General features: G+C 51.5%; 1 protein-coding gene across 6 annotated transcripts in view; it reads left to right on the top strand.

Moving 5' to 3' along the window:
* LOC144727568 (guanine nucleotide-binding protein G(s) subunit alpha-like) overlaps positions 1 to 16,733 on the top strand; it is a 91,436-nt gene extending 74,703 nt beyond the window's left edge. For 4 of the 6 annotated variants that reach the window (XM_078606457.1, XM_078606458.1, XM_078606459.1 and 1 more), the window contains exons 5-12: positions 2,527 to 2,624; positions 7,055 to 7,109; positions 7,619 to 7,692; positions 8,854 to 8,912; positions 10,745 to 10,865; positions 12,996 to 13,126; positions 15,459 to 15,526; positions 16,475 to 16,733. In XM_078606457.1, the coding sequence (XP_078462583.1) occupies positions 2,527 to 2,624; positions 7,055 to 7,109; positions 7,619 to 7,692; positions 8,854 to 8,912; positions 10,745 to 10,865; positions 12,996 to 13,126; positions 15,459 to 15,526; positions 16,475 to 16,621 (753 nt within the window). In that variant the 3' untranslated portion in view covers positions 16,622 to 16,733. Of the gene's footprint in view, positions 1 to 2,526; positions 2,625 to 7,054; positions 7,110 to 7,618; positions 7,693 to 8,853; positions 8,913 to 10,744; positions 10,866 to 11,444; positions 11,566 to 12,995; positions 13,127 to 15,458; positions 15,527 to 16,474 lie in introns of all 6 variants that reach the window. The other 2 variants (XM_078606461.1, XM_078606462.1) reach the window with 1 other exon arrangement.
* Positions 16,734 to 18,393: the final 1,660 nt, after the last annotated feature.

Below are 18,393 nucleotides of genomic sequence, written 5' to 3'. Positions count from 1 at the left end.
CCACCTTCAATTAACTACCACTAAACTACGATGTAAACAACTTATTAAGCTTGTGCCGGAGGCCCCGAGGGGACGGGCGTCTATGACGTCTCCTGACCCAAATCCCATTTGGCGGAGCCAGGAGACTGATTCCTTACCCTCAGGGCTCCTCCAGAAACAACAAAAAACCACTACATGTGGCCACGTGGAATGTTCGAACGCTCACTGCGGAGGAGAGGCTGCCGCTCCTTTGTCGGGAGCTGGACTGGTACCGCCTGGATCTCTGTGGTATTCAGGAGGTCCGGTGGACCGGCTCTGGCTCCTGCCACCATGAGGGGTGGACAGTCCTCTACTCGGGGGAAGGAGACTGCCAAACAACAGGTAGTGGCTCTTCTTCTGAACAAAAGAATGGAGGGGGCGTGGGAGTGTGGCGGTGAGGTGTGGGAAGCTGTAAGCCCCAGGCAAATATGGGAAGAAGTCAACCCCTGTGAGTGGCTGGCTGAGGTGCCATCTGTTGAGGAAGTACTGAAGGTGATCCAGAGCCTGAGATCCGGAAAGGGATGTCCTCTGGCTTCCACATTATTTAACATCTATTTCGACCACGTAGTTCGTGTGAAGCCTTTGATGACTGTACCGGAGGAATTTACATCTGGTACAGATACAATGGGAGGCTGATCGATGCCTGCATGCGGTCAAGGGATGGCTCCCTATTGCTCATACATGTTATGTATGCCGATGCTCTGGTAATTGACGCTCACTCAGAGGAGGAGTTTTGAGGCGGTGCTGCTGAACCTGGAGCGTGCCACTAAGAGGGTGGGGCCTTACCATCAGCCCCACCAAAACTAAGCACCTGCCTGGGTATTTTGTACCATCGGACATTCTACCCCCACAACTCCCAATTGGTGATGGTGCAGTTGTGGAGAGTTTCCCATACCTGGGTTGACAGCAGAAGTGTCACTCCAAATCAGTCGAGCGGCATTTCCTCGGTTGCATAATGCTGTGTGGCAGCTACCTGGTCTGTCGCTCCGCACGAGGCTGCAGGTCTTCTCGGCCATGATCATTCCCTCCCTTCTCTACGCTTGTGAAACGTGGACCCTGCTAATGCAACATCTTCGCTGGTTAGAAACATTTAGGCTGGCCTGCCTATGATCCATCCTGGGTTTAACCAGGTTGGATTGTGTGAGGAGCTCACAAATCCTTGAAAGATCTGGGCAAAGTCCCATCGGTGAGCTCCTCCGGCAGGCAAGGCTGCGTTGGCTGGGTCATGTAGCCCGCATGCCCAGTCACCGCATGCCTAAACAGCTTTTGTTCGGCCGGATAGAGGGGGCTAAACGGGCGCGGCACGGGCTAGAGAAGAGATGGAATGATGGGTACAGGAGGATGTGGAGCTGAGTGGACTGCCGATGACTGGTACCAGCGGTGTCAAGATCGGCCTCTGGAGGAGGCTCGTGAAGGACGCTGCTACTGGGCAGTTGGAGGCAGTCGCCCTCCAACAACAACGGAGGATAGAGGAGCGACGCTCACAACAACGAGCAGAGCACCGGGTCGCTAAAGCACAGCAAGTTGGCACAGTAGGGGGCACAGGTGGTGCATCAGCCAGTCATCTCAGTCGACCCGTGGCACCTGCTGGATCTGCCCCGTGACCTCCTGCCAGCGGGCGTTCGACACTTCACGTGGCCTCAACGTGCACGTAGCCTGGCACAAGCGTCGTTGTGACGTCACCGCTACTTAGTGGCAAATGGCGGTAGTTGTCTGTTGTTGTCTGTGCGTGTAGTATGGGGAGCGGTAAGAGTGCAGTGGTGAGCACATTGCGCTATGAACCCTGTGACCCGGGTTCGGTACCCACCTCATGGCCCAGCACCAGTGACGATTATCTGATCCGGTTCTGGGTCTAGTTTGACTCGGTCTTAAAAAAATAGTACCCGGTGTGTTTGTGTAAACATCGGCATGGAGAGACAAAGGCAGCCGGGAATGGTTTTGGCCACCCCACCCCCTCGTGTGCCGTTGCAGACTTCATCGGTGCTCTCCAACAGCACTTGTCCAAAATGTCTGTGAAGGCTATACTGGGGATCTTTGTCTTTGTGCGGCCAGGTCAAACAGTAGGGAGCACATGTGGTGCATCTGCCAGTCATCTGAGTCAACCCCTGGGTCTGTCCCATGACCTGTCAGCGAGCCTCCGACACTTCAAAGCGCACCTTGCCTGGCACAAGGGCTGTGGTGACGCCTACCGCCACTTAGTGCCGAATGGCGGCTGTTGTTTTGCGGCCCGGGTGCGTTGCTGGCCCCCACCGACTGCTCGTTTTACTCCCGGCCGCGGATTTCGACGCTCACAGCGAGACAGAGGAGATGCAGAGAGGGGGACCAAGAGCGAGAGTCGCGGTGAAATTGTGGGGGGGGGGGGGGTAGGGGGGGGGGTGGCTCCTAATAAGCGCACCGTATGTAGCCAACATCCGCACGTAAAGACGGCGCTGCGTGTGTCGGCACGAGAACCTATGTTGTCAACGCTGACCCCTGTCACCCCTCCTTGCCCCCAACCCCTCACCGCAGGAATTTTTCGACCACGTGAAGGCCCTCTGGCAGGACGAGGGCGTGCGGATGTGTTACGAGCGATCCAACGAGTACCAGCTCATCGACTGCGCCCAGTAGTGAGTACTCCTGGCTACTTCTTCAGCATCGTCATCGGTTTGCCACGACCAATCCACTTCCGGTTTAGGACCCTTTTTTGCCCAAGCTATCCCCATCTGTCACGGTTCTGCGATGTAATGACAACAACCGCCATTCGCCACTGAGTGGCGATGATGTCGCCACGGTGCTTGTGCCAGGCTACGTTCACTTTAAGGCTACGTGAAGTGTCGAACGCCCGCTGGCAGGTCACGGGGCAGACCGAGATGCCATGGGCAGACTGACTGAGATGACTGGCCGATGCATCACCTGTGGCCCCTACTCTGCCAACTTGCTGTGTTTTAGCCGCCCGGCGCTCCGCTCGTTGTTATGAGCGTCACTCCTTTGCCCTCCGTTGTTGCTGGAGGGTGACTGCCCAGTAGCAGCGTCCTTCACGAGCCTCTTCCACGATGTTAATAATCTACCTAACACCTGCACCCCAGTTGGTCTCATCGATCCATGTCCTCGGTGGAACGCCCTCTCGGAAGCGGTTTTTACTTCTTAGTTATTATTACGATCATGATTGTTTACCCAGGAACGCTTCTTCACTGAGTCCCCAAGACTCTTTCAGGAGGGTTCCTGCCAAGTTCTTGCAGTCGGGGGCGACGTTGCTACTGTGTGTAATCCTCGTTGAGTAAATTTGCAGACACTTGTTGGCGTTGGGATGTTTAGTCAATGCCACGTCGTAATGTATGACGGCCTCCGCAACCATATCGGCCATGGGGAAAGTTTGGCCATACTTCACCATGCTGCTCAGTGTGGTTTGGTGAAGAGGGACCACTGCCGGTGACTTTTGTCTGCGTACAATTGCGGTTAATAGGATGAATTTACCCCTTGATAGGAATAATGTATCCCTTCTGGGAGACTACCTCCGGGTGGCTCGTTAACACAAAGGCTCAGACAATAGATACATCTGCTGCTACTTCTGGGGTCTCTGTTATCCACGCAAAGAAAGTTTGAATGGGGTATAACCTTCAGACGGGATAAATTAACATTCTTTTTAAATCCTTTATATTAAGTTCACTTGCTTGCTTGCGCGCTTACGACCGTGCAAATCTTTCGGTCGTTTTTTAACCCACTTCCCGTGATCGAATCGAGCTGACATTTTGCACACAGACTCGTTGTGCGTGACAATTTATTTTCGTGAAAATTTTTTTCCATAACTTTACACTTTTTAGGGGAAAATTTTTTATATTTAATTACCAATTGCTTAATGGTGGCAGGCAATCATCTGACCCATAGGTGGCAGCCATCTCAAGCCAGAGGACGAGAGGACTCTAGCCGCCACGCATATAAAGGATTTATAGTGAAAAACTTTGTTTTTACGGGTTAATTTTTTGGCAGTGCGGATAATTGCAGTATCGCCAATGGCAGCAGCGACCGGCACATCAACGGCCAAGGCCCCTCATCCAGCAGTGGATTGACAAAAGTGGCCGGATCGATAACACCTCAGGATGATGATTGATCACCACACATCGGCTAGCCCACTGGATTATCGGTGCGTCGTGGTGAGATGTTAGCTCCCTCGCCTGGTACGCAGGAGGTTGCAGGTTTACACGAATTAAAAGGTGTGAATTTTGACAGCGTGCGGTTCGGTGTGGCGATTATTTTGAGGATTGTTAATAATCATAATATTCGATTTATCGTCACACCGAGAGTTCGTATACAACTATATGGGAAAGAGAATGATATGAAATCTCATTCAAGAAATTGGAATACAATCTTCATCACCCAAATGTATCCCGGATTAAACGATCGGTTAGGACAGGGGTCGGCAACCTACGGCTCCGGAGCCGCATGCGGCTCTTTACGGGCTGCTTCTTGATGATATGTACGTATGTACATATATGCATTGCGGCTCTTGAAATACTAAATTTTGTACCGAATTGGAAAGAAATGGCTCTTCTTGTTATTTTGGTTGCCGACCCCTGGGTTAGGAGAACGTGAGACCGGGCAACAGCAGGAGGGAGGGCAGCCTTATTGTTGTTGTGTTTGAGGCGTCGTGGGTGTATGGTAGCTAAAAAATATAGATGAATAAAATATTTTCTATAAACTCCCCGTTATATTTACAAGCAGGTGAGAAACACCGTGGCAGCCTCAAAAAAAGGGTCTCGCAGACGCAACGACGACTACAACACCCAACAAAAATACGGGGCAGTTGTTTCAAAGACGAGCACTACAGTGCAGTGTATCCGAAAGCAAAAAAAAACCTTCATCAGCGCGGGTAATAATAATAAAAAACCACAATGGGACCGTTTTCATCACGAAACGTTTGATGGGGGGGGTGGCAGCGGTGGCAGCATCCGCACTGCGAACGACTGCAGGACTGGACGTCTGAACGACTCTCTCGCTAGCGTGGCCACGGTGGTGGTGGTGGAGACGGTGGTGGTGGTGGAGGCGGTGGTGGGGGGCAGCATGTTGGGACGGACGCCAGCATTGCGGCCCCCCCCCCCCCACTGTACCGTAGGAAGCGAGAAGCCGCACGGCAGCACCGGGAGGGGAGCAGGGCCCGGCCCCCCCCTCCCCTCCCCGTGTTGCCGTGGCAGCGGAAAGGGAACCGCCGGTTGCCGTGGTTACGCGGGGGAAGGTCAGGGCACGGGGCTATTTATAGCGGCGGAGCGAGCTGCCGCGTCCTGATTGGCTGCTGCCCTCGGCTGCAGTCATGTGACCGGGGTGTTGGCCAATTGCCTCCACCCCCGTCCGCCTCCGCTGCCAGCCGCCCCCTCCCATCGCTGCCCGGGGGTCTCTGGCTCCTCCTCCTCCTCCTGCATGGGAGGGGCTTGGGGAGGGAGGTGGAGTTTGAGGAGTCACGTGTGTTTTGGTGGTCCAATCAGGTGGCAGTGTTTTTTGTAGCTTCATGCGCCAGTTTTACTCAGTCGGTCGCAATCAGGATGGGGATTGATTCTAGATTTGAAGCTTTCGTGACTGCAAGGATTCGTACTCTTAGGTTTTTTTTACCGAAAAAACATAAGAGAATGGGTATTATTAATAAATGTATTTACTTGAGGAAATGCGAAGAGCTGTAAAGCTTTTTTGCACAGGTGACCGGTAGGGGTGGGTCAGAACAAACAATACAAAAACACGATAAGAGTGCAAATTGTAGGAAAGGTAAACAAATCACTTAAAAATATACGAATGAAAATAATTTCGTTTTTTATCTTACCAGGCAAAGCACACTGAGGTATTCATTTATTTTTCAGAAGCGACCTGGCCGCAAAGTGGCTTTTCACGTGGACATTTATAGCAGCAAAATAATCTAAATAATGTCAAGTCAACCTGGGGGTCTGTTCGGTCACCTCCCTGCCAACGGGGGCTTCGACACTTCAAAGTGCACCTAGCCTGGCACAAGCGCCGTGCGCTGATATCACCGAATGGCTTGTTGTTGGGTGTGAAAACGCATGGCATGGGGTGGATCGTTGCCAGCCGGTGGATTTGGACCGTGCGTGGCTGTGACGTGGAGCAGAGTGCGCACATGCTATCACGTCAACAACATGAACTCTTGATTTCCCGGTTGTAAACAACGCGTGTGGATGTATAGATTCTATTTTTATTCATGGTTAACACTTAGCGAGCGTCGCTTCTCGTGAATGTCAGAATGACGCGAAAGTACGCGGACAAAATTCGGGCCAAAAAACAAAAATGAGAATCGGTTTTGAGCCTTAAAAACCGTGCGGTTGTTGGCGTCACATTGCTAATTTATTCAAGTTGTCCAGCGTGTGGGGTCGAGGCGGAGGTGCGATGATAAGTGCACCGCCACTCTTAAACCGGTGTTCCGAGTTCGCTTCCTAGCCACAGTTGACATCATTAACGAGTTAAACCCGAACTGGTTATGAGCCCCTGATTCACCAACCCGCACTGACTCTCTGTGGCATGTCAGTGGTGGTGATCATTGACTGAGCTTCACGCAGGTCAGTGAAGCACATATCACTTGCCACTCGTGCTAGCTACATACGGGGAATCAAACTCAGGTGCCTGGGCTCAAAGGGCACTGCGCGAACTGCTGCGCCACCATTCCCCACCGGTTTAATGTGTAAATGGAAATTGGAGATCTTTGTTTCGTATAAATACTCGCGGCCCACAAGTCCTTTGGAAGGGACCATTTGTCAGTCGCTCGCTCGCTCGCTCCAGCCAGCCAGCGAGGAAAACTTTGTTGTAATATAATATGATAGTACAATGATAGCACGAGGTGGAGGCTTGGGGGGCGGTGGGGGAGGCGTGCCATCGGCAGCGTGAACCAGGCTCAACGCCATGGGATTCAGGCGACGTCACCACCGCATTCACGCGCACTTGGCCGCACGGTCGGTCAGGAATCCAGCCAGCGAAACTTTTTTCTACTGTAACATGATATATAATTACTAATAATAGCAAAGTTCCTGACGAGTTGTGTTTGTGTTCCCCCCCACCCCCCGCACAGTTTCCTTGACAGAATTGACACGGTGCGGCAGAGCGACTACACGCCCACCGACCAGGTAAGCACCCGCCGCCCCGCTCTGCACCTGCCAACGTGACTTTACTCCGTGCAGGTGTTCACCCAACCCCCCCCCCTTCACCACATCTCCGCTCGCGGTGTGTGGCACCGTGATTCGAGGTTAGCTCCATGTGTAGCGGGGAGCGGTGGTGTCGCGGTTGGCGCCGCTGCGCATTGAACCCGGCGACCTGAGTTTGATTCCCGCTCACGGCCAACACCCGTGACGATTATATTATCTGAACCGGTCCTGGGCCTCCCCTAGGTCGACTCAGCTTCAAATGAGTACCTGGTGTGGTGTGTAAACGTCACCACAGGGGAGACAAAGGCGGCCGGGCGTGGTGTTGGCGACTCACCCACGCGTGTGCCGTGCCGGCCTTCATAGCTGCTCGCTAACAGCACTTGCCTCACCAGTCTGTTCAGGCTACACGGGGTGTCTTTGTCTTTGTTGAACTTGCTGGGCACCGTACGTAGCCAACCATTCTCCGTGTGGTTTGTCTTGTTGCCTTGCAGGACCTGCTGCGATGCCGAGTTCTGACTTCGGGGATCTTTGAAACCAAGTTTCAGGTGGACAAGGTCAACTTCCAGTAAGTCGTGGACGCAGCTCGAGAAACTCCGCGAAACGTCGAGAAATGCCGCGAAGCGTCGTGAAGCGTGCGCCACAACAAGCGACTGCGTGGTCACGAGTCTGTATCGGCGCCCGTCTGGCTCGATGAAAATATCAGAATCTTCATTTATCCCGGAGGAGTCCGATGAGCTATGAAGCTCTTTTTCACAGATGTCCAGGAGGGGGCAGGTCATAAGGAGCATTGTACAGGTTGTAAATGTTGTGGATTTGTTCTCCAACACGCTGGTGTGCTGTACTAGTAACGAATTGGCACGTTTTGTTAACATGACAAACCTTACCAATTGGCTGGTGGCGCGTTTAACGACACATTTATATTTACACGATCGAACCCAAAGAAAAAAAGCGACATTATGGACAGTTCACCTACGTAGACCAGGGATGAAGAGTAGAAGGCGTGGCCTTGTTTTATTGCTTCTTAACGAAATAAATTTACCTGCCGATGTGTTTGCGGTGTCGTCGGCACTGAATTGCCGACCTGCGGCGAGTAAGGAGCGGGTAGTAATCTAACCGGTGCTCGTGTAAGGGTGTCTTATTTACACGACGTGGTTTTTCGCGGTTGTGGTGTACAGTTGTCCAGTGTGTTTTTCCGGTCCGTACCGTGCGTTGTTTGGCAAGATGTCCGACGTTTCACTCCACGTGCTGCAAGAGGGCTGAATGTTCAGTTCCTGAACAAGAGCTGTATTCAATTCATATTTGCACAAGCACGGTTAATTCGCAACTTGTGTAATCTGTCCAAAGAATATCAGAGAGTTAACTATAACCCTTTGTACCGTACATAGCAAACCGTGATAATCAGAGGTGCGGGGGAAGGACAACAAACTAAACACAAAAATCAAGCTAGATTTAAAAGTGCATAGCTCCAGTGGCTTCCTAATATCGGAAGGAAGAGCGTTCCAGACGGCCACAGAAGCGCATTTGAAAGCACCGCGCGATGCAGTGACCGTCTTTGTTCGATGGCCAGCCAAAAGCCGCTGCTGCGAGGATGACCGGAGTTTGCGCGATGGTTTTATGCTTATTGACGAGATAAGCAAGGGATGGTGGTTCATTTGTGGCAAGCACTTTATATGTAATGAGTGACCGATGGATTTCTAGAGATTTTAACTGAACTCTGTCTCCGCAGCATGTTTGATGTGGGAGGTCAACGGGACGAGAGGAGAAAGTGGATCCAGTGTTTCAACGGTAAGACAACCCTCCGCTCGTGGCTACTCGTGCAAAACTATTCAAAAGTTCCTTCCGGGATCAAACGTGTGAACACCCCAATTGTATACGGCGTCCAAGACCCAAGTGATGCGAATCAATTTGAGCGGATGAATCCGCGGCGCATCATTGCACGCCTAGCGAACGCCCTGACCAGTCTTTTAGCTTCGGGGGGCCCAAGCGATAAAACATTTGGCGCGGGGCAAGTGCAGTGCCTCCTAATGTTTTGGATAGATCTCGGACTTAGTTCTGCGATATCTGTATCTGCGGGCCATTCTCTTAACTCGCGGGGTGATGCAGCCACCGCTGCGTGAGAGTTCCGAATTGCACGTATGTACGTTGAACTTCTTTCGCACCATACATAGCCAACCATGCTAATCGGAGGTGCGGTGGAAGGACAAACAAACCTAACTGCAAAATAAAAATAATGGACGCTCCGCTCGCGACGTGACGTCGATAGCACAATCAGTATGGAATCGGGGAAAAGAGTCAATGTGTAAATTGTTGCACTCCATACATGCATGCATGCACATTTCATGTGTCCGCAACGTATTGTGAATCGTAGGAAGATGACCATTTCTTTGAGAATAGTTGAAAGGTTATAATGCTAACGGCTTTTTCGTGTACACGCACGTGCAAAGCTCTCTGATTGAAGTCACTGTTAGGGATCATGATTCGATTTCATACATTTTAGTGCCTGCAGGAAGTCGAGTGAGACTATTATATTTGAAATATACATGTTAGAAAGTAATTAATTATTGCTCGGACAATTTAGTGTACGTATTGTGAGCGCAAGAAATTTAGATCTTAATCTGTGGATCATTGCATACCCACAAAGTACATTGAAACAAATACGGACGGTAAAATTTGTGAATTTGTTTTTTGTCCGCATACATCCATTTAGCCCATAATCGTTTTTACATTTGTAAATATTCAGGCAAATTTAAAAATATATATTTAATCCAGTGGTGAGTTTCCACTCGCGAACACTGCTTTCTCAAACCGTAATGAATGATAACCGAGCAATTACTCCATCGCTACTGGTGTGGAGTGGCCCAACGGTTAACGTGTCGTGTTCCGAACCCTGGCGAGCTGAGTTTCATTCCTTGCCCTAGGCTAACATCGGTGGCAAGTGCTTATCTCACCTGGTCCTTAGGGGCCACCCATTTACCAACCGACACCGACCGGTGTGGTGAAATCTGGTCAAACTACAACCCCCATGACTAACATGGCTTTGGTATTCCATTCTTCAGCAGTGGATTGACAAAATAGGACTGTGCCGGGTGGGGAGGGGGGAGGGGGCAGATTGTACAGTCCCTTTTGTTTGTTCCTCTGCTGGATGAAGGCTACCCCACAATGTGCAGGGGTCATTGGCGTTGTTGGACCAAAGTTTCTAATTGTGTTTGGCGAAGGCAGGGTGCACAGACGAGGAAGCATAGAAGTATGGTACAACAATGGGATTTACTGCATTTCCCCTTCTGCTGGCCACTACGTACCCCCACAGCCTATAGAAAATCTATGGTGCATGTCGGTCACCCATCCAAAGCACTATCCATATTCATATCCTGATTAGCTTCCAAGATCTAAACCGGTGCGATCCCGATTGATTTGGCCATTGGCTGTGGCTTGCACGCGCCTCGTCATTATCAACTTTGCGCACCCAGCGGACAGACAAGTTGGTCATCAAAGTGCCGTCAGTTGATGGGCGCTGTTCCTGGTGTGTCTTTTTGAGATGAGCATGCGTTCAGAAGGTTCCATTTCCTTTCAACACCAACCCCCCCCCCCCTTTCATCCCCATTTCCCCCTCCATGCAGATGTCACAGCCATCATATTTGTGGTGGCTTGCAGTGGCTATAACATGGCACTGCGCGAGGACCCCAGTGTTAACAGGCTAAAAGAGGCCCTTGACCTCTTCTGCAATATCTGGAACAACAGGTAACTGAACTGTGCTTCCCCCCCCCCCGTCCTTCCGCTGACACTAACTCTGTTTATCTCTCTCTCTCTCTGTTGCCCCCCTTCTCTTCCCCCCCACCCCCCTCCACAAAAACACCTCGTTTTAATGCCGCCTTCACCACCACCAAAACACTCCCTTATTCCACTCCTCCACACTCTTGTTTCTCTCACACGTCCCATCCTCATCTGTTGCCATTCACTCTGTTTCCCGTGTTTCCGTCGCCCGGCGTTATTTCGATCGGTTCATCATCCATCGACGTATTTGCCGTTCCTCCGCCACTCGCGCGTCACACCCCCCTGTGTCCACCGTGTACTCCTCCATGTGCGACGTCCCGTTGTGAACTCTTCCGCCGCCCGCCGCGCCTCCCTGCTGCTGCCGCCTCCATCATCGCCACCGCTTGCTTTTGCCTGTGCCGTATTTAAACCGCGCGCTGCGTCGTAACGCAACCAAAACCCCCTGTCCCCCATGCACGCGTCCTCTCCCGCTCGTGGTGTCCCCCCGCCTTCCCCCCACCCTAAACCCTTGCCGTCACCGCACTCCACGCGACCCCCGCGCGATAGACGTTACGGCGATCATATTCGTAGTCGCGTGCAGCAGCTACAACATGGTTCTGCGTGAAGACAACACCACGAACCGCCTCAAGGAAGCCATCAACCTGTTCAAGAGTATTTGGAACAACAGGTAACGCCGGTGGTGGACTCGGCAAGCCGATCGTCACCAGCAGGACCCCGCGCCCACCGCGGAGAGGTTGGGGGGGAGGGGGGGGGGGCTGGGGCCTTTCTGCCAGCGGCAAGACCTCGTGTGCGCGTGCGGTGGCGCCGGAGTTGCACGTCGGGCCAAGTCCACGGGGTTGGCGAACGTCCGTCTCGGTGTTTTTTTTCCTCCCTCTCTTCTTCAGAGGGAGTGGGAGAAATTCGTGGGGTTTTGTGTTCGTGGCCAGCCAACAGTGGGGCGCGTACTGCAGAGCCCCGATGTGTTTCGTCGGTTTCGTCAAGGTGCGAATCTGGCCGACAGCGTTGTATTTGACCGTCACTGTCGTTTTCTTTTTTAACAGTTAGTCGGGGCGCGTTTTATGAAATGCTGCGTGTGTGTGCGCCCAGATTGTGTTTGTGGAGTTCTCGGCCGTAATGTGTCGAGGCGGTGCGGTTATTTGACCATTTGGCTAATGCACTGCATATCAATTATAGGGCACCTTTGAAATGTTTTTACTGCCCGTTGCATATCAGAAAAAATATATACCATATTATATTTTAAATAATTATTAAAAGCCCTTGTCAATTTACTTCTGGGTGAAAGCCTCCCCGCATTGCGTCAGTCGGGGGGTGTTTGACCATACTTCACCATGCTGGTCATTTGGTGAAGGGTGGAGGGGCCAGCGTCGGTTCCGATACCACTCGCCACTTCTATTAGCCATGGCCAGGAATCGAACTCCAGAATGGCGGGTTCAGAGGGCAGCGCACAAACCCTTGCGCGACTGCTCCATCCCAAAATCGCATTTAGCATTCCGTACGCGTGCGCTCACTGACGAAGACAACGGAGTGAGAACTGAAAGTGTGCAAAGGAGCATGGGGAGGTGTTGGCATGGAATTCCCCTTTGCAGAGTCAACCGAGAGCACAGATCGGTGAACAAATGTAAATTAGAGGCATCGTATTGACACTTGAGTGAGTGAGCCGGGGCAGGACGTGTCGCTTGAGTGGCAGGTGGTGGCTGGTGAGCGAGACTAGCGATGGATGTAGGGTGACGGAACACGCCCTCTGTGTGGAGATGGAGCGATGAAATCGGCTCGTGTGCAGGAGCGAGATGGGACCGCTGCGTCGTTTTCCCCGCACACCTCTGATTAGCACGGCTGGCTACGTACGGAGCGAAAGAAGTTCAACACGCATGCGTGGCCCGATGATGGCGACAATAAACACGGATACATTTGCAGCAAAGTGCATACGCTTCCACGCAGACTCGTGCTGTTAATTCCTCGGTTCAAATCAGCGGTTGTCGGATCAGTCCCGAGAGAAAATCGGCTTTCGCACGGGTGACATTGACTCGACGTGCACTATGGCCTCTGACCCCCGCCCCCACGGGTGCTGCCGTGTCCTCCTGCACCCTTCTTCTGCAGGTGGCTCCGAACCATCTCGATCATCCTCTTCCTCAACAAGCAGGACCTCCTGGCGGAGAAGGTGCTGGCGGGAAAGTCGCGAATCGAGAAGTACTTTCCAGAGTTTGCGCGGTACACCACGCCAGCCGAAGGTACACACAAGGCCACACGACACTGGTACCCGCTGAACTTGGTTTACGGTTGAAATTTCCCTCGGACGTGGATCTGGGGGTGCTTGTCAGACTCCCAGCCAGGGGACAGCTTAGAGCGCCAAGCTGGCGAGATGTTTACGACCTCGCCTGGTATACAGGAGGTTAAGAGTTCGATCCCGACGCCTGTTGTATATTTGGAGTTGGCATGTTCGGTTTCCTCGTGGTCGCGTAGTTTTTTCCTCGGGTCCTCTGGTTTTTTCTCCCACATTTAGAAACGTGCACTTAGAGTATTTGGCTACTGCTGATAAGCCACTTCATCGAGCTATCGTTTGTGGCCAGGTCGCTTCTGAAAAAGAGCTATATAGTTCAGTGGGCCTCGCCTGCTAAAATAAAAAAAAGTTAATAGTTTTTTATAGATGAAGCGTTCAAATCCGGGTTTTTCGGCCGTACATGGTTAAGCATGTTTCTTACGTATGGCGAGTTACTGTTAGATATAAGCGTTGCCATTGGCTTTTCACAACCTATTCAACAATGACAGCATAGTTAGCCGGGCAGCTGTGGCACACGCGCCTGTAGTCCAGCACTGTGGAGGTCAGGGGTCGGTGAATCACCGCACAGATGTTCTGTGACAACTCTGAGCGTCGACGAGGTTCCCGTGGACCCGGGCTCGCCAGGAGAAGGCGGTACACCAAAGTGCGGACTCAAATTATGTCCCATCTGTCTGGAATTTTTGTGATTTCCCCCCCCCCCCCTCCGGCACCCATAGAATTTTTTTCTGGCTCCTCCGGTTTCCTCCCACATTTCAAACACTCATTAATGATCCGAAAACACGTTTTTATATTTAGTGGGAGACAAAGGACTTGCAGAGCTTGGGCAATTGATGGCATCGGTTCACTGGCCGGCCTGCTGCCTTCTCCGCTTGTCCGTGGATCCTCCTCGGACCTCCTCCGAGTCGTTGTCTGTCTCTCTCTCTCTCTGAGAGTGAGTGAATGCCACGTGGCGCGTTACAAAGTTGAAATTATAAATAATTTAGGTTTTTCACTTTAATTTCTCACTTCCGATTAGCACGGTTGGCTACGTACGGTGCGAAAGAAGTTTCACATACAGACTGCACATATCATGGGTCTAACACTGTTAGAGACTAGGCTCAAAAGAAAGCTGTCTCTGGTGTGGACCAATCAGTTTCAAAGACAATACATATACCGTCAGAGCATGTTTTTCTTTGCATGTTCACAAGTATGTGTGGTTAATGCAGACATGCTTCCTTGCAAAAGGGTTCTGTTGGGTGTTTTAACATCTTAACACGTGTTTTATTGCCAGAAAGGGTAAAACCTATTCTTATATTGTACGAAATGTAATTAAATTCCAGCGCAGAGATCGACCAAATTGTCAGTTTGATTGCTGCTTGACAACGCCTCTTCTAGTAAGGCATGTGTGGAGGTGCAGCGACACCTAGTGACGATAGGAGGCAATTTAAGGGACCTCCAATTGAAGGGACCTCCATAAGGAATGTGCAGGCAAATCCCTTGATATACGTAACGGGTAGGTTACTGAAAACTTGTCTCGAAATTCCGTGCATGGAACCCTATTTTTCCATAATACAGGTTTTATTGTGTCGTTAAACCCACCACCACCTGACACAGCCAATTAGTATGGTTTGTCACGTAAACAGAACATGGCAATTCATTACTAGTACAGCACACCGTGTGGAAAGCAAATCCACAACATTTACAATCTGAGTGCAACGTTTAGCCAGTAATTACAACCGGCATTATCAGGCGGCAGCCAGATTTGCGTTGAATTCGTTCCCCAATGCATAAGTTACGCTCAAGCGAAATTCCGTACTTTGAGTTGCGGTGTAACGAGTAATGGCTGTAGATCTGTAACGTCATTCCAGCAGCAGTTCTCGCTAAACACAGAGTGTTGCACTGTGTTTCTGCGAATTTTGAACAGAGCTTTCATAATCTAATGGCGTGATGCCAGGAGCACAGTTGTACTGTTACTAGTACACAAAGTACCGTGACATTTGAAGGTATATAACGAGCCGTATAACCACCCAGTGATCTCATCATCGGCAACGGTGTAGGCTACGAGTACGTATGGCGCTGCGTGTGGTCAATTCACTGTTGGATAAAGGCTTTCCCATGTGTTTGTTTGGATCTTGGCGGTACTTTGTATGTGTGTATGTTGAACTTCTTTTGCACCGTACATAGCCAACCGTGCTAATCGTAGGTGCGGGTTGAAGGACATCGAAAACAACAATAAGACAGAGAATAAGGTCGTAAATAATAATCAAGGTTTTGTTGTTATTGTCCATCTCCCCCTGAATCAGTGAGCCCTGAATTGGGCGAAGATCCGCAAGTGACGCGAGCGAAGTATTTCATCCGGGACGAGTTCCTGGTAAGTGCCCCCCCGGCAGTCCGAACGAACGGGCATCAGCGGTGCCTCAAGCGCACCCACACCGTCGCGGCGCGGTGCGTTCAAATTTATAATGCCGAGCATCCGTTGCTGTTTTTTAAACGTCGACTCAAATTTCGCTTTCTGACCGAATTACTAAAAGTCATCTATAACTCTTTGAATGCTCTGTAGGTCATGGATGGGGGGGTAGGGGCGAGCAGGGGGGTTGTTTGCCCATACTTCACCACGCTGGTTAGTGCGGGTTGGTGAAGGACTCGGTTAGGTATTGCTCGCCGCTGATGCGAGCCGGAGCTGGGAATCCAACTCGGCTTTTGTCGGGTTTACAATGCAGTGCACCAACCACCGAGCCACCACTTCACCCACCACTTCAGCCACCCACATAGTTGTAACAATAATTAACGATGTACAGGCCTTTGTCAATCCACTACTGGATGAAGGCACTCCCCCATGCTGTGTCAACGATCCAGAATAGTAAGTCCTCATTCAACGCGGTAGATGCGTTCTTGCAAAGTGCCGCGTGAAGTGAAAAAACGCGTAAAGCGGAAACGAGTTTCCCCATAAATAATTGTGACAGTAAAGTTGGGCGAGATCCGGTCAACGCACAAGCGCAGTGAAATGGCGGGACAAATAACTGAGGGTTCACCGGTGCGTTGCCTCATCGTTCCGCGTACTGTGTCCTACCACTCAGCCGTGCAGCTCAAGAAAGTAGTTCGTCTTTGCCCGCGTTATAACCGCGCGCGCTTCGCGTGATACAGCGCGTAGCGCATTTAGCGTTACAACGGAGCGCGCGTTCCGCGTCGTGCGGTTGCAGCGTGAACACGCCGCCGCGCGTTAAGCGACGACTCGCCTTCGAGGCGATTCGCGTGCGTGCGTCTGTTTTGTTCGCGTGCTCATTCGCCGACACCCTGTGGCTTTTCTTTACCCGCGCAGCGCATCAGCACGGCAAGCGATGACGGCCGCCACTACTGCTACCCGCACTTCACGTGCGCCGTCGACACGGAGAACATCGGTCGCGTCTTCAAGGACTGCCGCGACATCATCCAGCGCATGCACCTGCGCCAGTACGAGCTGCTCTGATTGGTCGGACGAACCGAACGGGGATCCTACGCGCAAAAAGAAAATGTTTTCGAATGGCGGCGGCGGCAACGGTTAACGACGACAAAAATAAAATTAAAAGTTACAAAAAAAATTTGACGGCTGTAAACGATCGCCGAGAACGAATTGGAAGAGGAGTAACTTGGCGAGTTCGACTGGCTCGGTTGCGCCCGTTTTGCTGTTCGGCCAAAAAAAAAAAACGAGAAGACTAAACCAATAGTTGCTTCGACTACAGCGGAACGCGTGAGCAGCGGGGAACGCTCTGAACAATGCCCCGTCGATTAACGAACACTCACTTTTTCAGCCCTTTATTATTTCAGTTTTGTCGTTGCAGACATGAGCACATTGTCTTGGGACAGTGAAGGTGATGGACGTCGAAGCCAGTTTCCGGCTGTGGGGGGGTGCCATTTCTTAGCTGCTCAGAAGAACGGGGCACCGCAAGATGTCTGCGTCACGCTTTCCTGATTGTTGATTACTCACAGGAAACGATTTGCGACGAGAAACCGCAGGAGTAGAAATCGTTGCGACGTGGACTGGGAACTTCACCGTTTCAAATCCGCATTTCAAAATTACGTTGCGTCGCCCGTCCAATTTTTCTGCTCGGACAGATTTTCTGCATGTCTAATCAAAAAGGCTGCGAAGCGTCATCTTTGCCACGCGCGTGATGATTTTTGTCGTGGGTTGGTGTCGAGATTTCACTTCCCACGGTGTACGACGCTGCTGTGTACACACGAAGGGTTTTTTGTCCCGGTGGACTTTTGGGTCGGCGACACTGAATTGGCCGGGCTTGCTCTTGTTCACTGCAGGGTAGAGATGGCAAATCTGTCGACTGGGGCTGTCTTCAAAAACAACCCAACAACAACAACGGTAACACGAAGATTATGGCTGGACATTGCGATCTAAAGAAGAAGTGGTCCCATTTTTTTTTATAATCGTTTACTATATTATTACGGAACTTCAAAATTACAAAGATGTGTGTCGTCGCAAAGTTCGCAGCAGGTAGAGCAACCAATAAATGTCAAAGTGGCGAGTTGTGCCTGTGTGTACGCGCGTGCCTATGCGCACGTACCCGCACATCACGTTAAGTGCAGTTTAGCGGATTAAACTAAAATTTGACGGATGAAAAAAATTAACGGCTCGACAACCAACAACAACAGCGGCAAGCCTGCACAGAAAAAACGATGATCGCTCGAAACGTTCACACGAAACCGATACCAAACGCGCGCCGGAGCGACGCGTGCAGAGGGACGCGACGCGAGCTGGCGCCGCGACACCGACGCCTGGAAGTGTGGGGGGGGGGGGGGGGCCACGCGGACCGAGACTCCGCCTCCGAGGACCACTCCGGCCGCCAGCACCCAGCACGTGCTCGCACCATCGCCGCCGCTCGCGCTCACCGATCACTACAGAGAACTCTCGCGCTTAATTTCGCCGAATCGTTTTGAGAATAAGCAGCAGCCACCACCCCCCCCCCACCCCACAAAGCAAAGGGCTATGCGTATTGACGGTTGATCTTATGGGTTTTTTTGTTTGTTCTTCAGTTGCATTTCCCGTTTTTGTTGCCGATGTTTTTTTTGTACGCTCTGTCCCACAAGCACGTGCTTTCCGTGGAGGTGCGGTCGCCCGCATCGGGCGCGGTGCGACCGTTCCGACTTCGGTGCAACGGACTACTTAGAAATCCCCAAACGCAGCTACTCGATGCGACGGCGTTGTTGTTCGTCCCTGTGGAGGGGCGGGGGGCGTGGCGGTGTCGTCCC

Source organism: Lampetra planeri, chromosome 26 (genome assembly GCF_965212315.1).
Source record: "Lampetra planeri chromosome 26, kcLamPlan1.2.h2, whole genome shotgun sequence".
Classification (NCBI taxonomy): Eukaryota; Metazoa; Chordata; class Hyperoartia; order Petromyzontiformes; family Petromyzontidae; genus Lampetra; species Lampetra planeri.
This window is presented reverse-complemented; position numbering and strand designations above follow the sequence as displayed.